This window comes from Tiliqua scincoides, chromosome 5, assembly GCF_035046505.1.
Source record: "Tiliqua scincoides isolate rTilSci1 chromosome 5, rTilSci1.hap2, whole genome shotgun sequence".
Lineage (NCBI taxonomy): Eukaryota > Metazoa > Chordata > Lepidosauria > Squamata > Scincidae > Tiliqua > Tiliqua scincoides.
Window position 1 is genome coordinate 77769523 of NC_089825.1, and position 25065 is coordinate 77794587.

General features: G+C 44.2%; 1 protein-coding gene across 2 annotated transcripts in view; it reads right to left on the bottom strand.

The window, feature by feature from the left end:
- Window positions 1-25065, bottom strand: part of SCN4A (sodium voltage-gated channel alpha subunit 4) — a 74582-nt gene that overhangs the window by 24880 nt on the left and 24637 nt on the right. For both annotated transcript variants that reach the window (XM_066627117.1, XM_066627114.1), the window contains exons 10-15: window positions 24251-24412; window positions 23080-23221; window positions 21709-21947; window positions 12650-12823; window positions 10834-11190; window positions 4365-4829 (exon numbers count right to left, since the gene is read on the bottom strand). In XM_066627117.1, coding sequence (XP_066483214.1) covers window positions 4365-4829; window positions 10834-11190; window positions 12650-12823; window positions 21709-21947; window positions 23080-23221; window positions 24251-24412 — 1539 coding nt within the window. The remainder of the gene's footprint in view (window positions 1-4364; window positions 4830-10833; window positions 11191-12649; window positions 12824-21708; window positions 21948-23079; window positions 23222-24250; window positions 24413-25065) is intronic.

Genomic DNA, 25065 nt, shown 5'->3' on the forward strand with positions numbered 1-25065 from the left:
ATAATAATTTTTTGAAGAGGGCAGTTTAGGCTCTTCCCCCTAACCTTGATGGCCTCAGCAAAAGCTCTCTGTGGTGCTGCTTTGGAAAAGTATCTAGAAATTACATCTGCTCCAGAAGACAGCAGTGAGGGTTAAGAACATAAGAACACAGGAACACAAGAAAAGCCCTGCTGGATCAAGCCAAAGGCCCATCTTGTCCAGCTTCCTGTATCTCATAGTGCCCACCAGATGCCTCAGGGAGCACACTAGATAAAAAGAGATCTACATCCTGGTGCCCTCCCTTGCATTTGGTATTCAGTCAAAGGCTGACTGCCTGATTCTGAGGGTCAAATCAGAAGGTTACTTTAACTTGTATACTTTCGTGTGTGTGTGTGTGTGTGTGTGTGTGTGTGTGTGTGTGTGTGTGTGTGTAATGTTAAAAAGCAGCTAGAGTGAGCCTGCAATAGTGGTGGAGCTTTACTCCATCTCTCCACTGTAGGCCTGATCCAGATCCCCCCCACATGCTGCAATATGCCTAGAGGGGAAAGCTGAGCTCCCATTTGGGGAGCTTTTTTTTCTGTCTTGACAAATAGGAAGGATTTAGATTAGTACTGCAGCAGGAGCTTATCATTAAAAACCTTCCCCCTCCTCTGTGGTCCCAAAACATGGACCCTCCTGCTCTGATGGCTGTTTAAAATTTAAAAAACCCATCAGAGAGTCCATATAAGACTGATTTTCAAACAGCTGTTCTGGTTACCGGTCAGTTGGTGGCTCGGTTCAAAATGCTGCTTTTTAAACTTTGAAGCCCTAAATCATCTGAATTTCTGAAAGAATGCCTTCTCTCATGTCTGCCCCCCCCCCCAAATGTTGAGGTCATCAGGAGCTGCCTTGCTGTAAGTACCCTGCCCCTGGAGGTTTTTCAAGTGGCCTGGTGACCACTAGATCAAGAGCCTTCTTTGCTGCAGTATCTTTTCCTTTCAAGGGTATTTATCTGGCTGGCTTTTCAAAGGTGTATGAAGCTTGCTCTTTCACCAAGGCTTTGGTCTAGACTTGCCTTTGATGGACAGCAGTCATATTAACAAATGTAGTTGAAATTATTTACCCATACCTATCCATGTATCCTATTTCAATCCATCACATTTCTGTATTTGGTCTCATGATTTGCTATGATATTTTTTTTCAATCTCTTTGGGAGGATTGAAAGTTTTTCATAGAAGCAAGCTGAAGACTTGTTAACCTGATCATGTTCCTTTTAAATTTGAATTTGCTTATTACACAGGCCAACACACATTTTGCTTCCTTAAACATTACATCAATTCCTAGGTATATTTGGGGTACTGATTCCAAAAATGGCATCTGTTTTGCCCTCTCACATCTAGTTTTGGAGATATAGTATAGCCTCATTAGTGAATGGTTCAAGCAGCTTCCTCATGAGGAAGCCGACAGCATGGTTTCCTCATGAGGCAGCTGCTCGAACCATTCACTAATGAGGCTATACTATATCTCCAAAACTAGACGTGAGAGGGCAAAACAGATGCCATTTTTTGAATCGGCACCCCAAATTCATAACAAACCACCATAAAGTTTGGGAAAAACTTTTCTGACCCTCAATTTTGTAGGCCTGCATTATTTATATAAGCCTCTTCAAGACACTGCTGGCTGAAAAATGACATAGGGGTTACAAACAACAACGGTAACCACAGCAGACTTTCTCATCCATCCATTGATTTAAGATAATACTCCTCAATCAGACTTTTAGCAAAGCCTGTGAAAGTATCTTGTAAATGGCAAGTCCCAGAGTGGTTAGCCATCCTACAACCCAATCCTGTTAGGCCCATGCTGGCAGAACTAGAGTCTCTGCCTTAGGTCAGTTGTCAAAGCCATTCCAGTAGCAGCATCAAATCCAAATCCTCTTCCTGGACCAGATCCCACAAATGTTCCCTTACCCAGAAGAGAGTTCTGCAACTGCCTCCCCTGCATGATCAGTGTGAGCCATTTTGGTGGGGCTGCATCTGCAGGGAGGGGAAGGATAGGATTAGGCTGTTAGTCTGCAGCAAAAGCAGTCTTATGGCACTTAAAATGATTAAGGGCCCAATCCTAACATCGAGTTGGGCCAGCACAAGTCCCTTGTGCCAACCTGGGAGTGTTGCAAAAGTGCCATAAAATGCTTTTGAGCTGCTCTTCTGGGAGATAGTGGACCCCAGGGACAAGGTGAGTTGCGTCAGCTGAGCTCAGCCAATACAGGGTCTGGGAGGGGAATGGGGAGGGAGGAGAGGAGGCAGGAAGGAGCTGTTTCGGAGCAAGGGAAGGGCAGGTGGTGGGTGTTCCTGGGGAGTGGCAGGCAGGGAGCAGGAGGTGGGGCCAGGACCCAGCAGTTGTGCCAGCAGGGAATTACTATTCACCCAGATCAAAGTAATATGGATACTAGATTTAGGGCAGGCTATAAAGCTGCATACACCGTACCCACTTAAACAGTTCAAACTCACATAATGCAAATAAAGCATCCAAATAAGCCTCAGTATGGAAAAAGAAAGAAAGAAAGAAAGAAAGAAAGAAAGAAAGAAAGAAAGAAAGAAAGAAAGAAAGAAAGAAAGAAAGAAAGAAAGAAAGAAAGAGAAATTTCTACCCAATGTTGCATATATGCATCAGGGACCAAATGTGTACACCTGTGGGCGGGCAAAAAATAGGTTAATGTGGAAAATAAGCCTAATTGGATTTTAATAGTTTCCAACAAAGCTCCAGCAGAAATCCTTTACACATGCAATTGAGTTTCCTTTGACGTTTCCTTGTGACAATGGCCTCTCCCTTAAGTAAAATAAACATTTCTGGCCACTTTTCCATCTACTTTGGCTTTCATTTTCTCCTACACACTGACACCTTGGTTCACATAACTGAAGAGCAAATAGGCAACCATACTGTAAAAAAAAAAAAAAAAGGGTTACGTGCAAATGTGCCCTTCTAGATGAGCTCCACAATAAGTGAAATAACAGACAGATCAGTGGTTTTAAAGCATGCTACAGTATGTGCACAAGGCTGTGCACTGTATCTACTCAGAAGTATGCATGTCTGATAAGAAGTAAGCCCCACTGAGTTCAATAGTACTTCACTTGTGTAAAGAATTTTATTTTATTTTATTCACCATATTTCTATTCTGCGTTTGAGGGGATTGCAGCCTCAGTACCTTTTCCATACTTATGCATCTGCCCAGGACTCCCTTTACTTCTGCATGGAACACTGGAGAATAGGAAGAGGATTCTGGGACATATTCTTGAGCATGTTTGTTATGTCTGACATCAGATCTTTTGGGCTTCACCATTACCCTATGTGACCTGAGTGTATTCTCTAGAGCAGGGGTGTCCAAAGTTTTTGGCAGGAGGGCCACATCATCTCTCTGACACTGTGTCGGGGGCCGGGGGGAAAAAGAATTAATTTACATTTAAAATTTGAATAAATTTACATAAGTTTACATAAATGAATATGTTAAAGATGAACTTATATGAATGAATGAAGGTCTTGCAATAGCTCAAGGCCTATAAAAGGCTTTGCACAAAGCAAGGTTGGCCTTTCTTTTGCTGCCACAACTACATCACAGATGTGAAACAGCAAGCAGTGGAGGGAGCCCTCATCCCACAGCTCATGTGAGAGGTTAAATAGTCACCCTCACACTGAGAGCAGTTGCGTCAGGCCAGAGTTCCAACAGAGGCTCATTGGAGACTGAGGACTCCTTGAGGGCCGCATTGGGAGTCCTTAGGGCCGCAAGTGACCCCAGGGCCAGGGTTTGGGCACCCCTGCTCTAGAGCAGTGGTTCTCACACATTTAGCACCGGGACCCACTTTTCAGAATGAGAATCTGTCAGGGTCAGGACCCACCGGAAGTGGTCATGACCGGGAGTGACATCATCAAGCAGAAAATTTTTTAACAATCCTAGGCTGCAATCGTACCCACACTTACCCAGGAGTAAGTGCCATTTACTGTCATTGTTAAAAGAATATACATAGAAGCTTGTTAAAAGTACAGGTCTGCAACATTTCTCCATATGCAGTCACACACTACAGTAGCGAGCCTAATATATTAAAAATAAAACATTGAAATGAATGGGGACCCACCTGAAATTGGCTCGTGACCCACCTAGTGGGTCCCAACCCACGGTTTGAGAAACACTGCTCTAGAGTGCATCTCAGAATTCTCTGCATAAACATTGCAAAGGATAACTGATGATGATGACTAAGCTGTCTTTCTAGCAATCTATCCACTGAGCTTATAATAAAAAGAACCCCAATACATTTTGGGATCCCCATTCCTAGGATCCCCATTCCTACTTTGAAAACCACTGGAATAGCACAATTCTAGCTTTGCTTCTAATGTTATTGGCAAATAAGGCTCACCTTTGTATCATCTGCAGTCTCTTCACCCGTGTCAGTTTCATCATACAGGTCAGACTCCTCAGAGGCTATCGGGACATGTATAGTCAGGTTGGGGTTGTTAATGAAGTTCATTTGGTCCAGTTCATCAATGAGTGTCTCTTTTTTGGCAATGCCATTCATGGCTATGCCATCCATGCTTTTGGTTATGCCATCCATGTATTCTGATTTAGAGTCCTGGCCCACATCCATGTAGGTAAGGGCAAAATTATCCTTCTTGCTGTCATCCTGCTCCTCTGCCGGTGATTCTGTCTTCCCCTTCCACTCCCTGTGAAGTAGCAGTAGGACCTGTTTCTTTACAAAGTCAATGCCCCGCGTGATCCTGCCAATCGCAATCTGCAAATTGTTCATCTCACCGTCATCATCAGATCCTGCCAAGCTATCAGCGCTGAAGGAGCTTAGTAGCAAAGCTAAAAACAGGTTGAGGACCTGGGGAAAGAAAAGCAAATATCACCTCAAAAGTCAAAAAAGTATTTTCTGTGATCCCGTCTTCTGATCCACCAACCAAAAAGGTGAGAAGCCACTGGTGTTAGCTGGATTCTAAGAAACTTCACATATACACTGACCAGGTCCAAGCAGTCAGTGAAAGAGCAATTGGGGGGGGGGGGGAATAGGCCGTTGACCCAATGTACTCTAGCAGTGAAGAAGACAAATTCCATGCTAGGGCCACTAGGAAAAGAACTTAGAATGATACTAAGTACTATATATTATATATATAGTATATAATATATATAAGATTAATATATAATTAATATATCTTATAATATATATTAATATAACTGTTAATATTATATTGTCCTTATGTAAATCGATGGTATAGCCATATTTGGAATACTGTATACAGCTGTGGTCATCACAAGGCTATTGTAGAACTGGTGCAAAAGAGGGTAACAAAAACAATTGGAGGGCTGGAACACTTTTCTTACAAGCATTTGGCGCTTTTAAGCTTGGGAAAAACAATTAAGAATTGCCTCATAATTGAGACATATACAATTACGGTTCATATGGTGTGAAAAAAATTGATACAGCAAAGTTTCTCTTTTTCATACATAATACTAGAACCAGGGGTCATTCAATGAAATTGGCTGGCAGGAGATTTAGGATTGTCAAAGGGTCCAATCCTATCCAACTTTTCAGCACTGATGCAGCTCTGCCAATGGATTGTATACTGCATCATTGGTTAGGATTGGGCCCAAAAGGAGATACTTCACACAAAGCCTAAGTAATCTGTGGAACTGGTTGGCATATGATGCATCTAGCTTGGATGGCTTTAAAAGGGGATTGTCAAATTCATAGAAATCAGGTGTATTGATGGCTACTAGTCACAATGTCTATGCCAGGAGTGTCAAACGCACTTCATACAGAGGGCCGAATAGCTTTCATGATGCCTTCTGAGGGTCGGAAGTGATGTCATTAGGCAAGAAGTGATGCCATTAAATTGGTCATAACCAAAAATATGCACCACTTTTTCTCACTTAGGAACTCATTAGTTGCAAACAACAAAAGAGAAAATACACAAATCTTGATAATCTTTCAAGATATGGGAGAGCCCAATTTTCATGTGGGCTGCCCTTTCAGCAGTTAACACCTCAGCACTGCTCACCAGCTGAGAGCCTAAGGGCCAGACAAAAAGCTTCTGCTGGCCACATCCGGCCCTCGGGCCTTATGTTTGACACCCCTGGTCTATGCACTACCATCTGCAACAGTATGTCTCTGAACACCAATTGCAGGAGAGGAGTTGGCCTTTTTTTCTCCTGCTTGTGGATATCCCAAAGGCAGCTAGTGGGCTAGTGGAAAGCAGAATGCTGTACTGGCTGGGTCATTGGCTTGATCCAGCAAGGCTTTTCTTATGTTCAGAACAGTGTCTGCATATTGTACATGTCTTCTCAGAAGTCTCATTGTGTTTAGTTGGGCTTATTTCCATGAAAGCATTTATAGGGTTGCAGCCCAAGGACTAAATCCTATCCAGCACAGGAGCACCAACCCCAACCACTTTCCTAACCCACTTTCAGTAAGCCCTACCCAAAGTCTATTATTTCTTGCAAGAGGTTCTCAGAGTATTTGATTGCTCTGGCAAACCACATTATGCTCCTGCACTCATAAATCACACTGTACTCAGCATTTGGATGTACACAGGTTATACAAACACAACTCTTGCTTGCAGGTCATTTTGGCATGTCAGAACTTAATTTGACCTAGGGTTCATTTCTAAAATTAAGGTTTCTTTGATTGAGTTCAAAATGATGGACAGAGTCTGTCTGTCTTATGCAGACAGAGGAACACAACTGGCAATAGTCACAGTCTTAAGTGGTTTCAAAAAGAGATTAGACAGATTTATAGACAAGAGGTCGACCAGCTGCTGTTAGCTATGATAACTAAGTGGGACCTTCAGAGATTAATATATCACTGAAAGTCAATTTCTGAGGTACAGTGATGGTGAAGACAATAGTCCATGCCCTGATATGGGCTTTCCAGAAGCTTCTTTCTAACCACTGTTGGAAACAGGATGGTGGACTATGTGAGTTCTTGTTCTGTGCCAGCAAGACAGCTCTTATATGTAAGAAGGGGTCAAAAACAGAGGCCTGAATTCCGTCGGTTCAAATCAAAGCTCTGCCTGCTTGCCCCCATTCCACTCCTCTCATTGCAAGCACTGGTTGGGCTGGCATGTACAGTTACATCAGCAAGAATGTGTTTGCTGAGAAAAGCCGGCCTCCTGCCCACTCACAGCTGTTGGTGCTTGCACCCCTCCCCTACCAGGAGCACATTTGAGACGGGACTCGCTGATATTCAAGGTCGCGGCTATTTGCACATGGCTCATGCCTCATGACTTAACTAGAACCTTTATATAAACCCCCTTCAGCTTCTTTGCACCTCTCTGATGTTTCTCTTAAGAGCATTACAGCAAAGGGCTGTTGCTGCTCCTGCCGCTCATATCCATAAAGGTTACTTACTTTCTCCACCCGTCCACTGAACAGCTTCTAATTACTTGCAACGAAAATGCCCCAAATGACATTAACAGAAAAAGTGTGGCCATCTCAGGCCACCAAGAGCCAATACACCAAGAGCCAGGCTGCAGAATTCTAAAAATGAGAGGTTCTGGGGAAGGAGAGGAGGGAATGAGGACCTAAAGCACAGCTGAAAGACACAGTGCTGCCCTACAAACTCTTTCCCCTCATATGTGGGCAGCTGTGGTTATTTAGTGGTGATAGATAGGCATTCTCTGTATGCTCAAATACATTCTGTTGTGACACAAGGAATGTACTCATGAGGTCAAGTTGCGGTGGGACAGGAGAAACCTCCTTGCGGCAGCACAGCTTGGCCTGCCTGTAGATGGTGCTGCCAGTATTGCTATTGACAGGTGTGCTAGGAGGATGAGACAGTACACCTCTGTCCTCTCCAGAGACCACTCTTTGTTGGTTACAATGGCCCCTTCTGGTGTGCCCGTGCTTCGGTGCTTTAGGATGTATTGGCATCAAGAGGCCAGAAGAAGCTGTGACACTGGGGTTGAAATCCCATAGCCAGCTCAGGGCCCAATCCTATCCAACTTTCCAGTACCGGTGCAGCCGCAATGCAGCCCCGAGATAAGGGAACAAATGTTCCCAAACCTTGCGGAGGCCTCTGTGACTGCCTCCCCACCACACGATGCAGTGCATGCCCCATTGGTACAGCTGCACCAGCACTGGAAGATTGGATAGGATTTGGTCCTCACGTGTATAGTGACCTACATTCTTAAAAAAAAGGAGCAATTCCATACATCAAAAGGAGGTATATTTTCATAGAAGGAGAGGAGCGGAAGGGATTAGAAATTTCTATAAAACCTACTCCAAAAAGGAGCAATTCCATACATCAGCTCTCTCCCAAATTAATCCACATTAGTCTTCCCCTGTACCCAGTGAATATTTATGAAGCACCCTTGGAGATCTGTCAAAACTTGGATTTTTTTTTTAGTTTGCTTTTAATATATGGAGTTCGAAATACAGAGTGATTTTCATTCAGTACACTTTTATGTCTATAATGAATGAGTTTTCATTCATTATAGACAACACTAGAGATCTGATACCAATTATTTGGGTAGCTATAATCTAAATCAATATGTGAAATTGAGCCATCCTTACTTCTCTACATACCTTTCCTCTACCAAAAATGCACAATATTCAGTCTTGTAACCTAGCCTGAACCCTTCGGATAAGGCAGGCTAACCCACTAAGGGCAGCCAGATCTTAAATTCTCACCAACCGCTCATGGGTTCCTGGGATTGGAGACAGAGTTTATTTACTGGAGAGGTTCTCTGACTCAAAACTACAGAGAAGTTGCACCCTTTGCCCTGGAGCCGTGCCCATCTAATGCAATTGATTATAGGCCAGATATTGCAATGCAATGATGTGAAATAAGCACTCTATACACACTCAAAGGTGCTCTTTTCTGTTATAAACTTCGTTCAGATGCAGCCCTCAACCCAGGTCACCCTGGTCAATGACCGCTGACAGCTCACTTGCTCATATCACTTTCCAAGTAGATTCCTACAAGATTATAAGGACTCTAGCCAAGCATCCAACCTTCAGAGATCCTCCAATGGGAAGTCAAGCAACCTTTAAAGCTCCTCAGTTCAAAGAAGGTATGCTCAAAAGTTCCACACTTCCAAGAATATCCCATGGAGAAGTGAGCAGCAAGTTGTATGAAAGGGTTAAACACCACATGACACTTCATCATATTTAATTTTCCCCCTTTTTGCTATTTTACAAAATTCAGCAATGGAAGCTGCAGTTCTACCACAGGAGACCTGTAAGAATTGCAAAGGGAAGGTCTTCTTCTTCTTCTGCAAAAAATTACCTACCCAACTGTTTCTTCCCCTGTGGGGTGAAAAATACAAGTACAAAAGAAAGAAAATGTGGAGCATAAAAATAAGTAAATTACAGCTGAAAAAGAGAAACTACATCTTCACAGTGATGAAGGGGAATCATGCTAAGAAGCACCCTCTTCTTTAACATTAATAGTTGAAATTAGAACCGACTGAAACTGTGCAACATGTTTTCTTTACTTCTCAGAGCCTTTGCACAGGGCAGGCCCAGCCATGAGGCCAAATTAGGCAGCCGCTCACATGCACTACTCCTTCTCCCAGTGGAAGCAGGAGAAGCTGAAACATCACTGGGTAAGGGGGACAGCATTCGGTATGCTGCCTTGAGTGCCAGGAAGTCTTGGGCCGGCCTTGTCTTCACATGTCACATGGCCACATGGTCAGGTTTGCCACCAAGCAGAGAGCTGCAGTCCATTCTGCTTCTTTGACATGTGTACCTGTATGATACAGGTCTCGCTCACATTTTACTTGCTTTAATGTACATGTGGTAGTTGGTTTAGTTCCCAATTGTAGGAGCCTGTTTGAAACTCCATTCTTCATTAATGCTTATCAGTTTTCTAAGGGATGCTTCACACATTACAAAGAGACTGGTAAGGACTAGTCAACAGTTCAACCAAACTCTCATATAATTTGTGGGTTTAAATTAGGTGCTGAACCAACTACAACCTCCAACAAGAAGACCCAGTCCTGAGGCCAAACTACACATTACAAGTAACATATAACTGCCATCAAAAATTAAAGGCTTGCGCCTCCTTTTCTTGCCCCCCAATTTGTAATATAGCAAATCACATGATGTGACATCATCATGTTTTGATCTCCCCAGCCTTCTCACAAGCAACAGCCTGGAGAGGGGTTGGAGAAACATGCAGAACTATTATATTGTGTCATGTATTCCATTGCATGACATGTTAGGATGAAACAGAAGAAGAAGGAGACAATGGGGTCACATACAATGTATAATTCCAGTCTTAGAATGAAACCATGGACAACTGAATTAGTGGAGGAGAAATAACACAAAAGGGGGGGGAAATAAAAGGCCAGACAGCAGTGTGGTATAGTAACTAAAGTATTAGTCAGGATGTGGGAAGTTCATACTCCTGCTCCACTAGGAAGCTCTCCCTCCCCTCATGCCAAGGGGAGGGAGAGGCAGGTGAAGAGGGTTTAATTCAGCCTCAGAATCTGTTTCCAGTAACAGGGCTTAGTCCTGAAATATGTCCTCATCACACACACACACACGAGCTAAAAGGAACAAGATTTCCTGGGCAGGTGGTGTGGCCTCCAGAAGGAGTGAAGTGCCAGGAGAGTAAAGCTAAGAAAAGATAGTGACACAGTTCCCTGAGCTTCTGATACCAGCTGGGTGGCAGGGACATGCAGAGCAATGGAAATGCTTTAACCCACCCCCCTACACACCTTTCTATGATGCAAACTGCCTGGCATGGGGTGTCTCCAAAATGGACGCATACAATTTTAAAACCAGAAATGCCAATTATGCTGCAATGAAACAAGGAACCCTTTGGTCAGGAGACACTTTATGTTGCTCCCTCCATATCATTCCCTTCCTGGCACAAAACAACTCACCACCAGATTCCCGATGACCATCACCATCAGGAAGACAATGAGGCACAGTGGCTGTCCAGCCACTTCCATGCAGTCCCACATGGTCTCGATCCACTCGCCGCAGAGGATACGAAAGACGATGAGGAAGGAATGGAAGAAGTCGTGCATGTGCCAGCGTGGCAATTCACAATCACTGGCAATCTTGCAGACACACTCCATATAGCTCTTCCCAAAAAGCTGCATGCCCACCACAGCAAAGATGAAAACGATGATGGCCAGCACAAGAGTGAGGTTGCCCAGGGCGCCTACTGAGTTGCCAATGATCTTGATCAGCATGTTAAGGGTTGGCCAGGATTTGGCAAGCTTGAAAACTCTCATCTGGGAAAAGAAAAACAACCCTGCTTAGCCTGAAAGTCTCTGCCATTCACTTACAATCCAGGCTCCTAAAGGCTGGGAATCATTGAGAACATATCTTCAGAACAGAACGTGTGACAGCCTTGTGAATGCTATATTAAATGCATAATTCAACTACCATTAAGAGCGCGATACCATAGTCTTCCGAGACTGAACGTTGCCAACAACAACAACAAAAATTCAGCCATTATGTACTTGGGTTTTTTCTTTTTCGTAAATAAAAGATGTATTTACAAAAATTTACAAAGATAAATTTACAAAATAGCAGCAGGACTATGATCACAGTGTAGAGAAAGAGGGGCATTAACCCTTTACACCTACTGTGATCCCAGTTCAGATTAGGGCCCCACAGCTGCTATTCACCCCAAGAGAAGAGCTTCCATTTGGCACCAAAGGAAACTTACCTCTCTAGGCACATAGCCGCTACAGGGTGGCCAGACCCAGATTGGGACTACACCAGGACAAACCACCTCCTCTATCCCACAATCCCAATTCAGATTGGCATTCCCTACAGCTGCTAGTTACAATCAGAAACCAAACATGCAAAGGCCAGACTAGGTATTAATTGCATTACGTAATAGCTCTCAGTCAGTCCATTACAGAACTGTGATCCTCACCTTGCAGAGATGACAGCCAACTGACAACAAACCAACACAATCCTTTATGAGCATGGGCAGACAGTATCCAAATCATAAATTTTCAACCTTTTCCATCTCACGGCACACTGACAAGGTGCTAAAATTGTCAAGGCACACTGTCAGTTTTTTTTGACAATTGATAAGGCACACCATGCTGCTGGTGGGGGGGGGCTTACATCCCCCAATGGTCTGACTAATATATGGCCCTCCCCCAAATTCTCACAGCACACCAGTATGCTGCAGCATACTTGTTGAAAATCACTGGTCTAGACAGAATCTGAGATTTCACTAGGTATTGCCCGTATACTCCTACGTTTTTCTGGAGGTAAAAAACACATTTGGGCTAAACACTTGCTGGTCTTTTTATAAATAATATTTTTTTAAAGAGATAGTTTGGAGACCAAATTTGCTCAGAAATACAAGAATTTGCCCAGGCCTGGTTGTTGCTATGGCATTGGATTATCTACCATCACCAATGTACTACACTCTAACTTAGAGACAGGTTATGAAGCCATTGTGGCAGAAATCATAGTGTACCCTTCACAGAAGATCAGGTTCTCAGGATGCCTTTGGCACTGGTCAGTGCAGAAACCAAATGTGCATTCCAAAATGCTTTGTAATGTTTAAGAGGGCCAGGACACTTGCCCAGTTTGCATAAGAATCCTCAACACATCCTATCTAAAGTGGGGGAAAGGTTGTTGACCCTGACCCTGGTGGCTGTGTGCTGACCACCCTGAAACTGTAGAGGTCCTTCGTATGAGGTCTTGTAGAACAAAGCCACCTACCAGACGGAAGGAACGCAGCACAGACAGACCCTGGACATTGGCAAGGCCTAGCTCAACCAAGCTGAGGGTGACGATGATGCTGTCAAAAATATTCCATCCCTGCTGAAAGTATTCATAGGGATCAAGAGCAACCAGTTTCATAACCATCTCTGCTGTGAATATCCCAGTGAAGACCTGCAGAAAGAGGTACAGTAAGAGGTGAGAGAATAAACTAGAGCTTAAATGGGAGGAAAGATATCAGATTAAGGGCACAATCCTAACCAATTTCCAGCACTGGCATAACTGAGCCAGTGGGGCATATGCTGCATCCTGCAGTTGGGGGGCAGTCATGGAGGCCTCCTCAAAGTAAGGCAATATTCGTTCCCTTACCTTGGAGTTGCATTACCCTTATGTCAGTGCTGGAAAGTTGGTTAGGATTGTGGCCTAATCCTCCTTATGTAGCATTAACTTATAACAATGCACATTTGTCTTATCTCAGGCTACATTTTGTGCAGTATTCTTTTCCTTGGACTTGTTAGCGCCTAATCCTATCCTCTGCCCCCACCGCTGATGCAGCCACACCAAAAAGGAGCATGCTATATCCAGCAATGGGGGGGGGGGGGGGAGAGGGTGCAGGTTTAGTGGATTGGGAGAGGAAAGGGGAATCATTTTTCTTACCCAGTGGTGGGATTCAGCTGGTTCTCACCGGTTCTATAGAACCCCTACCTAATCCAGTTGTTGGTTCTAAGAACCGTTTGCAGGCCAGGGAGCTCGCGCCTTGAAATGTCAGGGCTAACCCTCCTGGGGGCAGCGGCCTTGCGGGGCCAACCCATGGGGGGGAAGGGGGTCACTCCCAGTGGGTGCCGAGGCTGCCAGGGCTGAAGGGGCAAGCCGGACGCGGCCAACTGGAGTCTGCGCACGCACAGCTCTGACGCCTCCTGCGACTGCACCGAAGAATGTAGGAGAGGGCACGAACACCCGCACATGCAGCCTCTGAGTAGACACCGTCAATCAGAAGGCAAAGAAGGAAGCATCTCATGCTCTTCTCTGAGGCTGCGATCTTATCCACACTTTCCTGAGAGTAAGCCCCATTGAACACAATGGAACTTACCTCTGGGTAGGCACTGAGCACAATCCTAACCAGGTCTACTCAGAAGTAACTCCTATTTTGTTCAATGGGGCTTACTCTCAGGAAAGTGTGGTTAGGTTTGCAGCCACTGTCAATCAGGAAGGAAGGAAGCATCTCATCCTTGTCTCTGAGTTTGCCACACTTTCCTGGGAGTAAGCCCCATTGTATACAGTGGGAATTACCTCTGAGTAGACACTGTCAATCAGAAGGCGAAGAAGGAAGCATCTCATCCTCATCACTGAGGCTGCGATCCTATCCACACTTTCCTGGGAGTAAGACCCTTTGGCTATAATGACTTACTCTTGAGTAGACATGCATAGGATTGTGCTCAAAGGCTGCACTCCTAGCCACACTTTCCTGCGAGTAAGCCCTTTTGGCTATAATGAGACTCTATAATGAGTAGACATGCATAGGCTTGGGCTCTCATGCTGCAGTAAGCTCTATTGACTATAATGGGACTTACTTCTGAATAGACGGGCATAGGGATTGTGCTCTTACTTCCCACAAGCACAGGACTGCACCATGGGGTTGGTTTTCATCCTTGGGGTTTGGGAATGCAGTTTTATGCCTGGGATCTTTTCATTGCAATACAACGTGTTGTTACACAATGATTGTATAATACACTATCAGACACATAGAGGTGATGCTCCCACAGCTGAAATTCCTCAGGTTAAAAAAAGGCAGGAATGTGGCACAAAACATTACTTCATTAAGGGCACAATCCTATGCAGGTCTTCTCAGAAGTCCTATTGTGTTCAATGGGTCTTACTCCCAGGAAAGTGTGGATAGGATTGCAGCCCTTGAGCAGAATCCTATGCATACCTACTCAGAAGTAAATCTCATTATAGCCAATGGGGCTTATTCCCAGGAAAGTGGAAGTAGGATTGCAGCCTTAGGGCACAATCCTATGCATGTCTACTCAGAAGTAAGTCCTATTGTGCTCAGTGAGGCTTTCTTCTAGCACCTGTGCAGTCACAATGCAGCCCTGAGGTAAGGAAACAAATGTTCCCTGCCCCCCACCACAGGATGCAGTGCATGCCCTATTGGTACAGCTGCACTGGCACTGGAAAATTGGATAGGATTGGGTCCTAAGTCTTCTTAACTGTAACTTTCCAGCACCAAGTCCTGGAGGTCTCCTTGTGACAAGGGAATGCTTTTTCCCTTACCTCCGGACTGCAATGTGGCTGCATTGGCTCTGGAAAGTTGGATAGCCCTTAGGCTGCAATCCTACTCACACCTGGGAAGCAAGCCTAATTGACTATATAATGTGATTTACTCCAGTGTAGGCTTGCATAGGATTGGGCTGCTATTCCCAGGTAAGTGTGCTGAGGATGGTACAGTTAGCATTGCTCCTTCTCTAGCAGAAAAGTTCCTTTAGGTTATTCCCTCCCCCCCCCCCCCCCCATGCAAGTGAAATGGCAGGCTGACTAGAAATTGAAGATTTTTTGAACAAGTTTGCAAATTGGGTTTAGGTCTTATCACCTAATGAAGAAGAACTGGAGAAGCACTGGGAAGAACTTGTGATCAGGGTGAACCTCAAAACCTGCAAGGATTGTTACATGTTCGGTTAATTTTCATTTTTAGGCTGGGTTGTGGGTGCTTGGGCACCTACACAGCTGCAACACTTTTGAAGGACTGTGGTGGGGAGGTTCTGTCTCCCCTACCTCCCCACCCACTGCAGGCCCCTGCTTTGCACTCCCTGGTCAGCAGCAGCCCTCAAACTTGTGGGAAACTGATGGGTATCTGCTGTTGCCTGTTGGAAAGCAACCTAGAAGAACAGTCCCCTCATAGTACTTTTTTGCTCATTAGTGAAACTGTCCTTCAAGGCTGCCATTCTCTCTCAAATCCTGGAAGTCAACAACTCCCCTTGAACTTGTTGGGCTTCTGAGTAGACGTGCATTGGATTGCAGAGTTGGAAGTTGGAGGGGGAAGCTTTAGAGTTCACTGGAATTCTTTTTGGGGCTGGGTGGTAAAAGTAATAGAGCAGCATTTCTCAACCAGTAGTACTCATACCACCAGTGGTACTTGAGGTGGTGCCCAGTGGTACTCATGGCAGGACCCACCCCCCCAGACCTCCACTGCCTGGCAGTGAGACCAGCAATACGATGCAACAAACAGTGGCAGGAGGCTCAGTTCTGCTTTTCTTGCACTCAAAAAAGCCTTCCCATCTACCCTGGGAGCCCAATCCTATGCATGTCTACTCAGAAGTAAGTTCCATTATAGTCAATGGGTCTTACTACCAGGAAAAAGTGGATAGGATTGTAGCCTGAGCCTCTTACTGTTGTTTGTTGCATCATGTCTGGCCTCTTAGTATGGAAATAACTGGTGATAAAGTCATTCCAGTTACTTCCAGTTGTACTTCCCAGAGGTGGGCCATGCAAAATGGTATAGCAGGCAAGAGGCAGATGCTGAGGAATGCTGTAATAGAACAAAAAAGGGGAGTTGTAAAGATGTTACTATGCTGTTGTTGCTTTTGGTTGATGATGAAGTGTCAGGCTATGTGCTCTTTTGCTGACCAGATGTTCACCACTAAAAGTGAACCAGATCATTGAGAGGATTGACTGCTCTGGTAAAAATCACCAAGTTCCCACTGAGAAGGAAGGTGGCCCAGCTCAAAGCCCAGTGCAGCAAGTTGGTTTGTGCAGATGTGAAGGTGCTATGCTGCTGTGGTGTCTCCAGAGGTTGGTAACCTGCAGCCCTGGCAGTTCCCACCTCCTCTTCTTGGTGCCTTCCTGATTTCATTATACAACTGCCTTGAGAATTCAAGAAAAAATGTCCATTTGAAGTGTGCATTTCAGCCGCATGTTTATCCTCCTTGGAAACTAGTGGCCAGAGGCCTTTAAGTATGACTATAGAGGACAGAATTGCAGCCTTGCAATTTGGATTTAGACATTGGATGCGTGTTAAAGTTACAGTGCAATCCTATGACTATCTACTCAGAAGTAAGTCCCATTATGTTCAATGGGACTTACTCCCAGGAAAGTGTGTACTGTACAGTATAGGAGTGCAACCGTAGTCTTTCAACTTCCTTTGCGGCAGACAATTGAAGCTGAGTTGCTCATTGGGACAGAACCTGTTGTTAATTTATTTGAATCCCACCACTGCCCTTACCCCTCTATAAGCTCCACTTGCCAATGAGTCCCCTTGGTCCTATGCCAGCTCTGAACCTGACAGAAGTCCAAGGAAAAGACAGACCACAGAGTAAGGGAAGGGTTTTCTAAGTCTTTGCCCCTACACCAATCACCTGATTTCATCACACACACACCCAACACATGAGTTTTCCATAAAGGGGCAAACAGCAGCTTTGGGGTGGGGAGTCTATTCAAATCAGGGAACCACCACAGGTCAACTCTGGACCAGGCTGTGTGCAGTTGCCTATTGTAGGAAAAAACTTTCCAGTCATGGAAAGTCCACAATTTGGGCCGTCTTTTGTCTTCTCCCTTCTGTCAAAATTTAGCTTGGTAGCTCTCAGTGCAGAGTCCTGCCTTTACTTAAGTTGCCTTGTGAACTACTGCCATAACAATAATATCATGCCTTTGTGTCTGGATGCTTTTCTGTCCCTCCCAGAGCTGCTGGAGCGTTAATTTGACATCCTATCAGGGGCCTGGCAAATGCCAGTAGGGTCATGTCTGCTTTGGGTCAAATTTCATTCAGGAAATACAAGGGGATTAATGGGACAAAGTCTATCAACCGCATTTCCTAAGGGCTGTTGGAAACTGACTGGCGATCCAACTCTTGAAACAGAGCAGAGAGTGTAGGTCTGAAGGTTCCCTGGGGAAACCTGTCAGAAGTCAAATGCAAAACAGCAAAACCCTAAATGCAAAGTCTGATATATTTAAATTGTTTAATTGTTGAAAAGTAGTATATAAATATTCTTAATAACAAAATAAACACCTTAGTAATTTTTTAAATATAGTTTTAGAGGATAATGTAATAAAAGTTTAGTATCTGGCTAGGATTATGAAGACACAGAAGTAAGAAATGAAGATAAAATAGACTTGCTGGAGAGAAGACAATTTAAAAAAACAAACAGGTAACATGAACAAAAAGCTTACTGTATATTCTTGCCTATAAGTCAAAAAAATTATGCTTAAAAATTGAGCCTGAAAGCCTCGGTTGACTTATACACAGGTCAATACAGTAAATAAAGTGAAGTCTCTGGGAGCTTCTGGGAAGCATAGAAGCTGTTGGGTGGGTAGGACAGGGCTGAGAAGCAGGACACAGGGGAGGAGAAAAAAAACTTTTTATTAGTAATGACAGTATCCAGAGGCAGCCATTTTACCTTTTTATCCAGAGAGGAAGAGAAGTGAAGGCTCTTATGGGAACTGTAGTCTGTGTATGAAGGTTGCTGCTATGGAAGTGCAGCACTTACTCCTTACTTCCTGTTTGGAGCAGAAGGTAAAATGCCTCCTTTTTTCTTTTTTTGCTTCTGCCTCAGTACAGTTCCTGGCAAGTCACTTTCAAAGAATTTCACACACACACACCCCTCAGTTTAGGGGTCTGATTTTTTTAAACATCAGTATGGAATTTCAATCTGAAACAAAGTCCCAGGCTACAATTCAGTGCACCATTAGTTAAGAATAACACCCATGGAAAGCAATGGGTCTATTTCTGAGTAAATAGGGTTGCAACTATGTGCAGCTGCACCTCCTCATGCTCTGTCCTTGCTGCTTGTCTCTGTGCACACTCCCAGTTATGTGTAGAACCTCTGGCTTAACACACCAGGCACTTTAAAGAAGTATTTAATTAATGGTTCTGCTGGTATGTTGTGTACAGTGTACTTTGATAGCATTTACAAAAAGGTTGTGGAGACCAGAATTTAAAAAGAGTGAATAAAATGTATCTTAGGATCTTTTACTCTATTTTTAATAGAGACTGTACAGTTCTTAGGTAACAATTACTAGTAGGTTATTTTTCAGGATCTGGCCTCTGGTAAAATCAGACAAAATTATAGTCAGGCACCTTAAAACTAACCAAAACAAAACAAAAAAAATTCGTCTTGCGAAGCACGGGTCATAAAAATTCGTTGTGCAAGTCACCAAAAATCGCAAAACGCTTTCGTTCTGCAAGTTTTTCGGTGCGCGAGGTATTCGTTATGCGAGGCACCACTGTAATATAGTGTTTAAATTAACAACATGAAATAAATAAATAAATAAATAAAGTTTTTAGCTTTTAATTTGTCATGTCCTACATTTTTCTTGGATGTCCTACATTTTGGGGTGCCTTTTTCAGTTATGACATCTGGTCACCCTGGTCCTGAGCCACCCAAGACAAGGTGGCTCAGCCTGAATACTGAACTCCCTCAGGACATCCTACCTAGAAGACTTCAACATCACCCCCAAAACTGAGAAAATTTGGGTCCTCTGAGTTTGGGAAAAATAAACTTTGAGCAGAGTAGATGTGATAGCAACTGATAAAATTATGAGTGATGTGAAGTGAACTCTTTCTCCCCTTTAGTACTCAGAGTCAATCAATAAAACTGATTAGCATTAAGATCAAAACAAAGAAGATGAAGTATTTCTTCACAAAATTGGGAGGTCTGAGCTTCCCCTTCTCGGTGGTCTCCATGGCAGGGTCTGTCCTTTTCATCTGGGAAACTCTTCCCTCTCAGGCAGGCAGGTCAAGTTACAAAGCCTTCCTGAGGGGAGAGGCTCCCTCAGTTCCCCAGACTGACCCTGTCTCTAGACACAGCAGGTTGGGTTTTTTCTTGGTCAGTTTACCTGACCTTCAAAACTGAGTTTCTTTTCCCCTGAGGTTTTGGCCCCTTCTTTTAAACAAGCTGTGAGGGAAAGGATCGCAACTGTTCTTCCTGAGCTCCCCTGACTGCTGTCCTTGATGGAGCAGAAAACAGGGTTGTTTCTTGCCCCCTAAGCAGCCAAACAGCTATAGGGCTCATGCTCCCCTCCAGTGTGGGGGACAGCATAGCAGCCTGGCTGCAGGGCTATTCTAGGTGGTGGCTGACAGCTCGAGCTCCCACCAAAACTGCAAACTGTACTGCAGCGGTAGGATGCTATCCAGAAGCTGTGTGGAAAAGGCAGATTCCCGCTGATTCCTGATTCCCGCTCAAATGGAGGTGCTAACAAGACAAGCTTGTTTCCCACCAAAACACCACACAGCAGGCAAGGTGCTGCCAAGGACACTGTGAGAGCACTGCAGAGCAGCACCCAGAGCACCCATCTCTGGGTGGGGTGTTTTTTGATTCAGTAAGGCAGAATTTGTAGAAGATGGCAAGGCCCTCTAGAGAGGCATCTGAGACCCTGAATCCAAGGCTCTCTGCGCCTTGCCTCTATCAACTGGGAGGAATTAATGGCCACGATTCAGAGCATAGTTCAGGCCAATGTCTCCTCCAGCATGGCCACAACCATGGCTACCCTCCTGAGATCATTGGACCCTAAGGCAGTTCTGATCCCTTCTAATCCACATCAGGGTCAGGCTGAGCTAGACATTGAGCTCCCCCCCCTCAAAACACAAGGCGTCCAGTGGGTAAACCAGTGTCCGTAGCAAGTCGCCCTAGATCTAGACCAGCCATTTTCAACCAGTATGCCTCTGCACATTGGTGTGCCACAAATGGTCCCCAGGTGTGCCAAGGGAATTTGGGAGAGCGTCATTTATTAGTAGGGCCAATGGGGATGTGAGCCCCCCCAGTGGCAGCACAGTGTGCCTTGTCAATTGTCAAAAAGTGGATGGTGTGTCTTGACCATTTTAGTGCCTTGCCAGTGTGCTGTGAGATGAAAAAGGTTGAAAATCACTGATCAAGACATTAAAGAGAAGGAAGCCTCAGGTGCTTCATCTATCGATGAAGAGGAGTCTTTTGACCAAAGAAAGATCTCCTCTTCCTCTCTATGTCCTTAATTAGGTGCTAAGACCCTCGATGTGGGGGAGTGGTGGTGGTGGAATTTTTACCTCAGAATTTTTACCTCAGAAACTGCAGCTGCAGTTAGAGGATTGTTAAGCTTGTGCATAGGCATATTCTGCTCCTCAGCATCTTAGCTGAGGGGGGCTTTTCAGCCTGTGTGTTTTTTCGGGCATGGGGGCAGCAGTCCTAAGAAATCAGGAGGCTGCCAACCCAGTCATCCTGAACTGATGTGCCAAATCCAGGCTAAGACTGTGTTACACCTTCACATCTCAGCGCAGCAAGGCAGAGAATTCAGGAGGTTACAGGTCTCCTGTCAGCCACGCTTCTTGCTTTGCCATGTTGAGGGCCAGGCAGGTTTAAAAGAAATCTCATGCCCAGCCTGTCCCACGCTCCCGAGTTTTGCCTTTTCTCCACAGCATTTACCGAGGAGTGCCTAACTAACTTATGAAATTCATTACCTCAAAATGAATACTGCATAGTGCAGTAACGTAGCAGATTTTTTTTTAATACAAACCTTAGATGGAAGATAGCTGGTTTGTCAAAGGCTTTTAGCATAGCAAAAAGGGGAGCAGCACTCAAACAACAGCAATTATAAATTACTAAAAGTGCTCTCAAATACTTATATCAAATTAAGCAGTAGATACAAACTAAATACCAATTTTAATTTTAATTGTCTGCTTCTTTAGTCCCCCGTGAAAGGCAATACTGTATACCAAAATATATTGGGATTTAAACAATATTTTATAATATAGTATTTTCTGCACCTGTTTGAATGTCTCCCCCCTTAAAAAAAATAAAATCAAACACTTTTAGCCATAACAACTACAAATGGAACTTCCATGTAAAAAAGAAAACAGGTGATGGCCATCTCCATCTTGCTCCACAAGTGAGTTTTCAAGAGGCATCCAATCAGATGCTAATGGAGACAAAGTGCGGGGGGGGGGGGGGAAGAGAGACATTTGTCTGTTCCAGCATGACAGTTGTTTTATATTCTTAAGGGATTAGTGCTTCTTGTTCATGTCTTGCAAGCCCCCTCCCAGAGCTGCCTTATTGCCAAACCAAAAGAGGAAGAGTAGAGGGCATGCATTGTCTTACCAGATTGCCCACAGTCAACAAATGTTCAAACTCATCAGTCATCGGGTAGTGTTCCATGGCCATGAAGAGAGTGTTGAGAACAATGCAAATGGTGATTCCCAAATCAACAAAGGGGTCCATGACAATGAGCTTGATAAATCCCTTCAGTTTCACCCACAGCGGGCAACAGTTCCATATAAGGAATGTACGGGCAAACTTGTACCACCATGGCGGGCACTTCTGATGCGCCTCTTCCAATTCTGAAAGCAAAAATCAAGAGTGACTAAGGGCCAAATCCTATCCAACTTTCCAGCCCTAGTGTAGCCATGCCAATGGGGTATGCACTGCATCCTGTGGTGGGAGGGTAGTTATGGAGGCCTCCACAAGGCAAGGGAACATTTGTTCCCTTGCCTTGGGGCTGCACTGCAGCTCCACAGGTGCTGGAAAGTTGGATAGGATTGGGCCCTAAGGCCACACAACCACTTTTACTAAATGGAATTTATCAGTAATATTTCCTTTTAAAACAATAGTTGGTTTTAGTTCAACCAACTAAAGAGTTAACATACATACATACATACATACATACATAAGACCTTTATTGGCATAGATAATGGAAATAAGAAACAACAACCAAACATTAAACATTCAGAACACACACACAATAAATAAAACACTCGTAATCACCCAATACCCCCTCCCCCCATTCACCATAATATAGCGGAAGACCCAGAATTCCGTCCTGCCAGAATCCCAGAAACAAAGTTGGCAACCTTGTCAAGAGAGTCAGTTTCCTCTATGGAAAGAAGAGTTTTTAATTTAAATGAATCCTCCCAGCCCTGCATTTTGTTCAGCAGTGGAGCCAGATAGATCTTACGAAGGGTATCATGGAGTGGGCAGTAAAAAATGTATGATGTAATGTCTCCACACAATTCCTGTCACAGGTACATCTTCTTTCTGAGTAGGGAATGCCACAAAACCTGCCCGCTAGCAGAGCTGATGGAAAGGCATTGCATCTCACAAGAGTTAACTAAATATTAAAATTTCTTACCATAATTAATGACATCAAAAACATCACTGAACGTGCCTTTGCCTCCCAGAAATGCACAAAGTGGTCCTGAAGGTGTGGACCAAATCATTGCTGAGAGGTTTTGTTGCTGTTGGTTTTGTCCAAAACTTGAAGAGCACCTCTCTGCATCTATGGTTTCCAGCTAGACAGAACTGCTGCTGCCACACTAATTTGTATTTATTCGTTTAAAAGGCATATACACACTCCCCATTTTCAACTAGTTCAGAACAATTTGCAATAGTAAGAACAAGAAATGTTATAAAACATTATCTTTTTAAAATTCCAAAACCCAATCTAGTTCCATCCATAATCAAGAAGGAACTTACCTTCCAGGGCGTTGGACATCGCACTGATTTTAGACACCACACTGAGTTTGCTCTCAGACCGTTTTTGCAAGCCTGTCCCATCTTGGTTGCCCGCATACAGGTGGTTCTCATCAGACTGCTCATGCTCCTTCACTGGATCTGACTGGCACGGGGAAACAAGGTCCATGGTGAGAAAAAGATGTAATGGCAAGATCTAATTACCTAGAGAAAGCAGTGAGGCTGACCCCACTCATTGTGGGTCTTGAAACGGTGACCTGCAAGATATCAGGAAGGGACTCAGCCTCTGTACCATCAGCCAAAACCAGAAGAAGTTTCTTAACATTAATAGGTCATAACAGGTCAAGTCTGAGCTGGCTTCAGAGATAGGTGCTCCCAGGCATGTTTCAGGGGCCTGCAGCCTCCACAGAACTCCTACTGACCTGAACTACAGTCTTATTGGTGCAGCCTCATCTCATTTAAGGAGATTAAGTTTACTTAAGAAAATTTAGAGTTGTGATACTAGATTTTCTGATTTCTATGTGAGACTTGAGATTTTCTTAAACAAAACTATGAACTGCTGCAATTCCCAATGTAGCCAAATGGATTGTTCCAGAACATCTTGATTGGCCTCAAGATGGGGATGGATAGGGAAGCCAGACACTTTCTCTTCTCTCCCCCCTTCCGGGGGGGGGGGGGATGCAGCTGAAGATAAATGCCACCACTTGAAGCAGGCCAAGATGGTCTGGGAAGGATGGGAGGAACTACCCACTTTTTTACTGCAGCTGCTGCCACCATCACCAGACCTGCCTACCTGCCCAATGCCCAGTAATTGGGGTGAGGAAATGAGCTGAGGAGAGCATACAGTTAAAAAGCCCAGCACAGTCACTAGAGTAACACGGGATGCAGGCAGGAGTGCAAGCCTGATTCTGTACCATAGCAAGGCTCTCATGCAAGGCGGTCCAGGTTCTCATATAATAGGATCCTGCTGCCTGAACCATTTGTAGAATGGTTCTGTGAAGGTCTACGGTCTCCAACTATGCATCTCCTGTCAAACGTTTTCTATAACATTAGGCAACTTGCACCAGAACTGCATGGCTCTTCAAGCCAGGACCTCTCTCTCTCTTTTCAATGTGCAAAGGAAACGGCAGGTGATGCAACTGCCCTTTGGTCCTTGTACTAACACTAAACACACCTCATCCATAGTAGCAGACCGCTCCAGCATCAAGCGTGGAATGACCCGACCATTGCAATCTTTTGGTCCATCTTGATCACTGTGTCCCTCTTGGTCCGATTCTCCCTTCTTCTCCACTATGATGCTGTCCCTGGGGCTATTGTTTTCTGCCTGCTCTTTAAGCTGCAAAGAAACAAGAGAGTTAGGTTGGAAGCTAGAAGGAACTTAGGGCCAGACCACAAATATCAATAAATGCATATTTTTGGCCCACCTTTTCTTTCTTTTTAAATGGGTGGTAGGCTTGTGCAAAATGACCCAAAGTGATCCACGCATTGTGGGATGGCAGGTAGGGAAGCCTTCTCTGTGGTTACAGTTGTGGTCATTACCCCCTCCCTCTTAAAAAGAAAAAAAGAAAAGAAAAAATATTCTGTTTTCTATAATAGTGGGGGGCACAGCAGGAGCTAAACACTAAGGCTCTTTGCTCTCCAAGGTCATTTCGCATAAGCTCCCCTATGATATTAGTTTAAAAATAAACAAAAGAAGGACAAAATACACTTGTTTATCAGCACATCTAGTTTGGTCCTTGGAATCCAGCTTCAGGTTTGTTTTTGCATGCCACAATAATAATAAGCTTGGAAAATATTACACATTGGTTTATTCCTTAAAGGAAGCAAAAACTTTCTGTATTACATTCAGCCTAGAATCCTGTAAGATTTATTTAAAAGATTTATATATGGCCTTTCTTATGCTCAAGGTGGTGTACAATTAAAAAATAAGAATAGATCCAGGTTCAAATCCCCACTCAGCCATGAAGCTTCCTGGGTGACCTTGGGTCA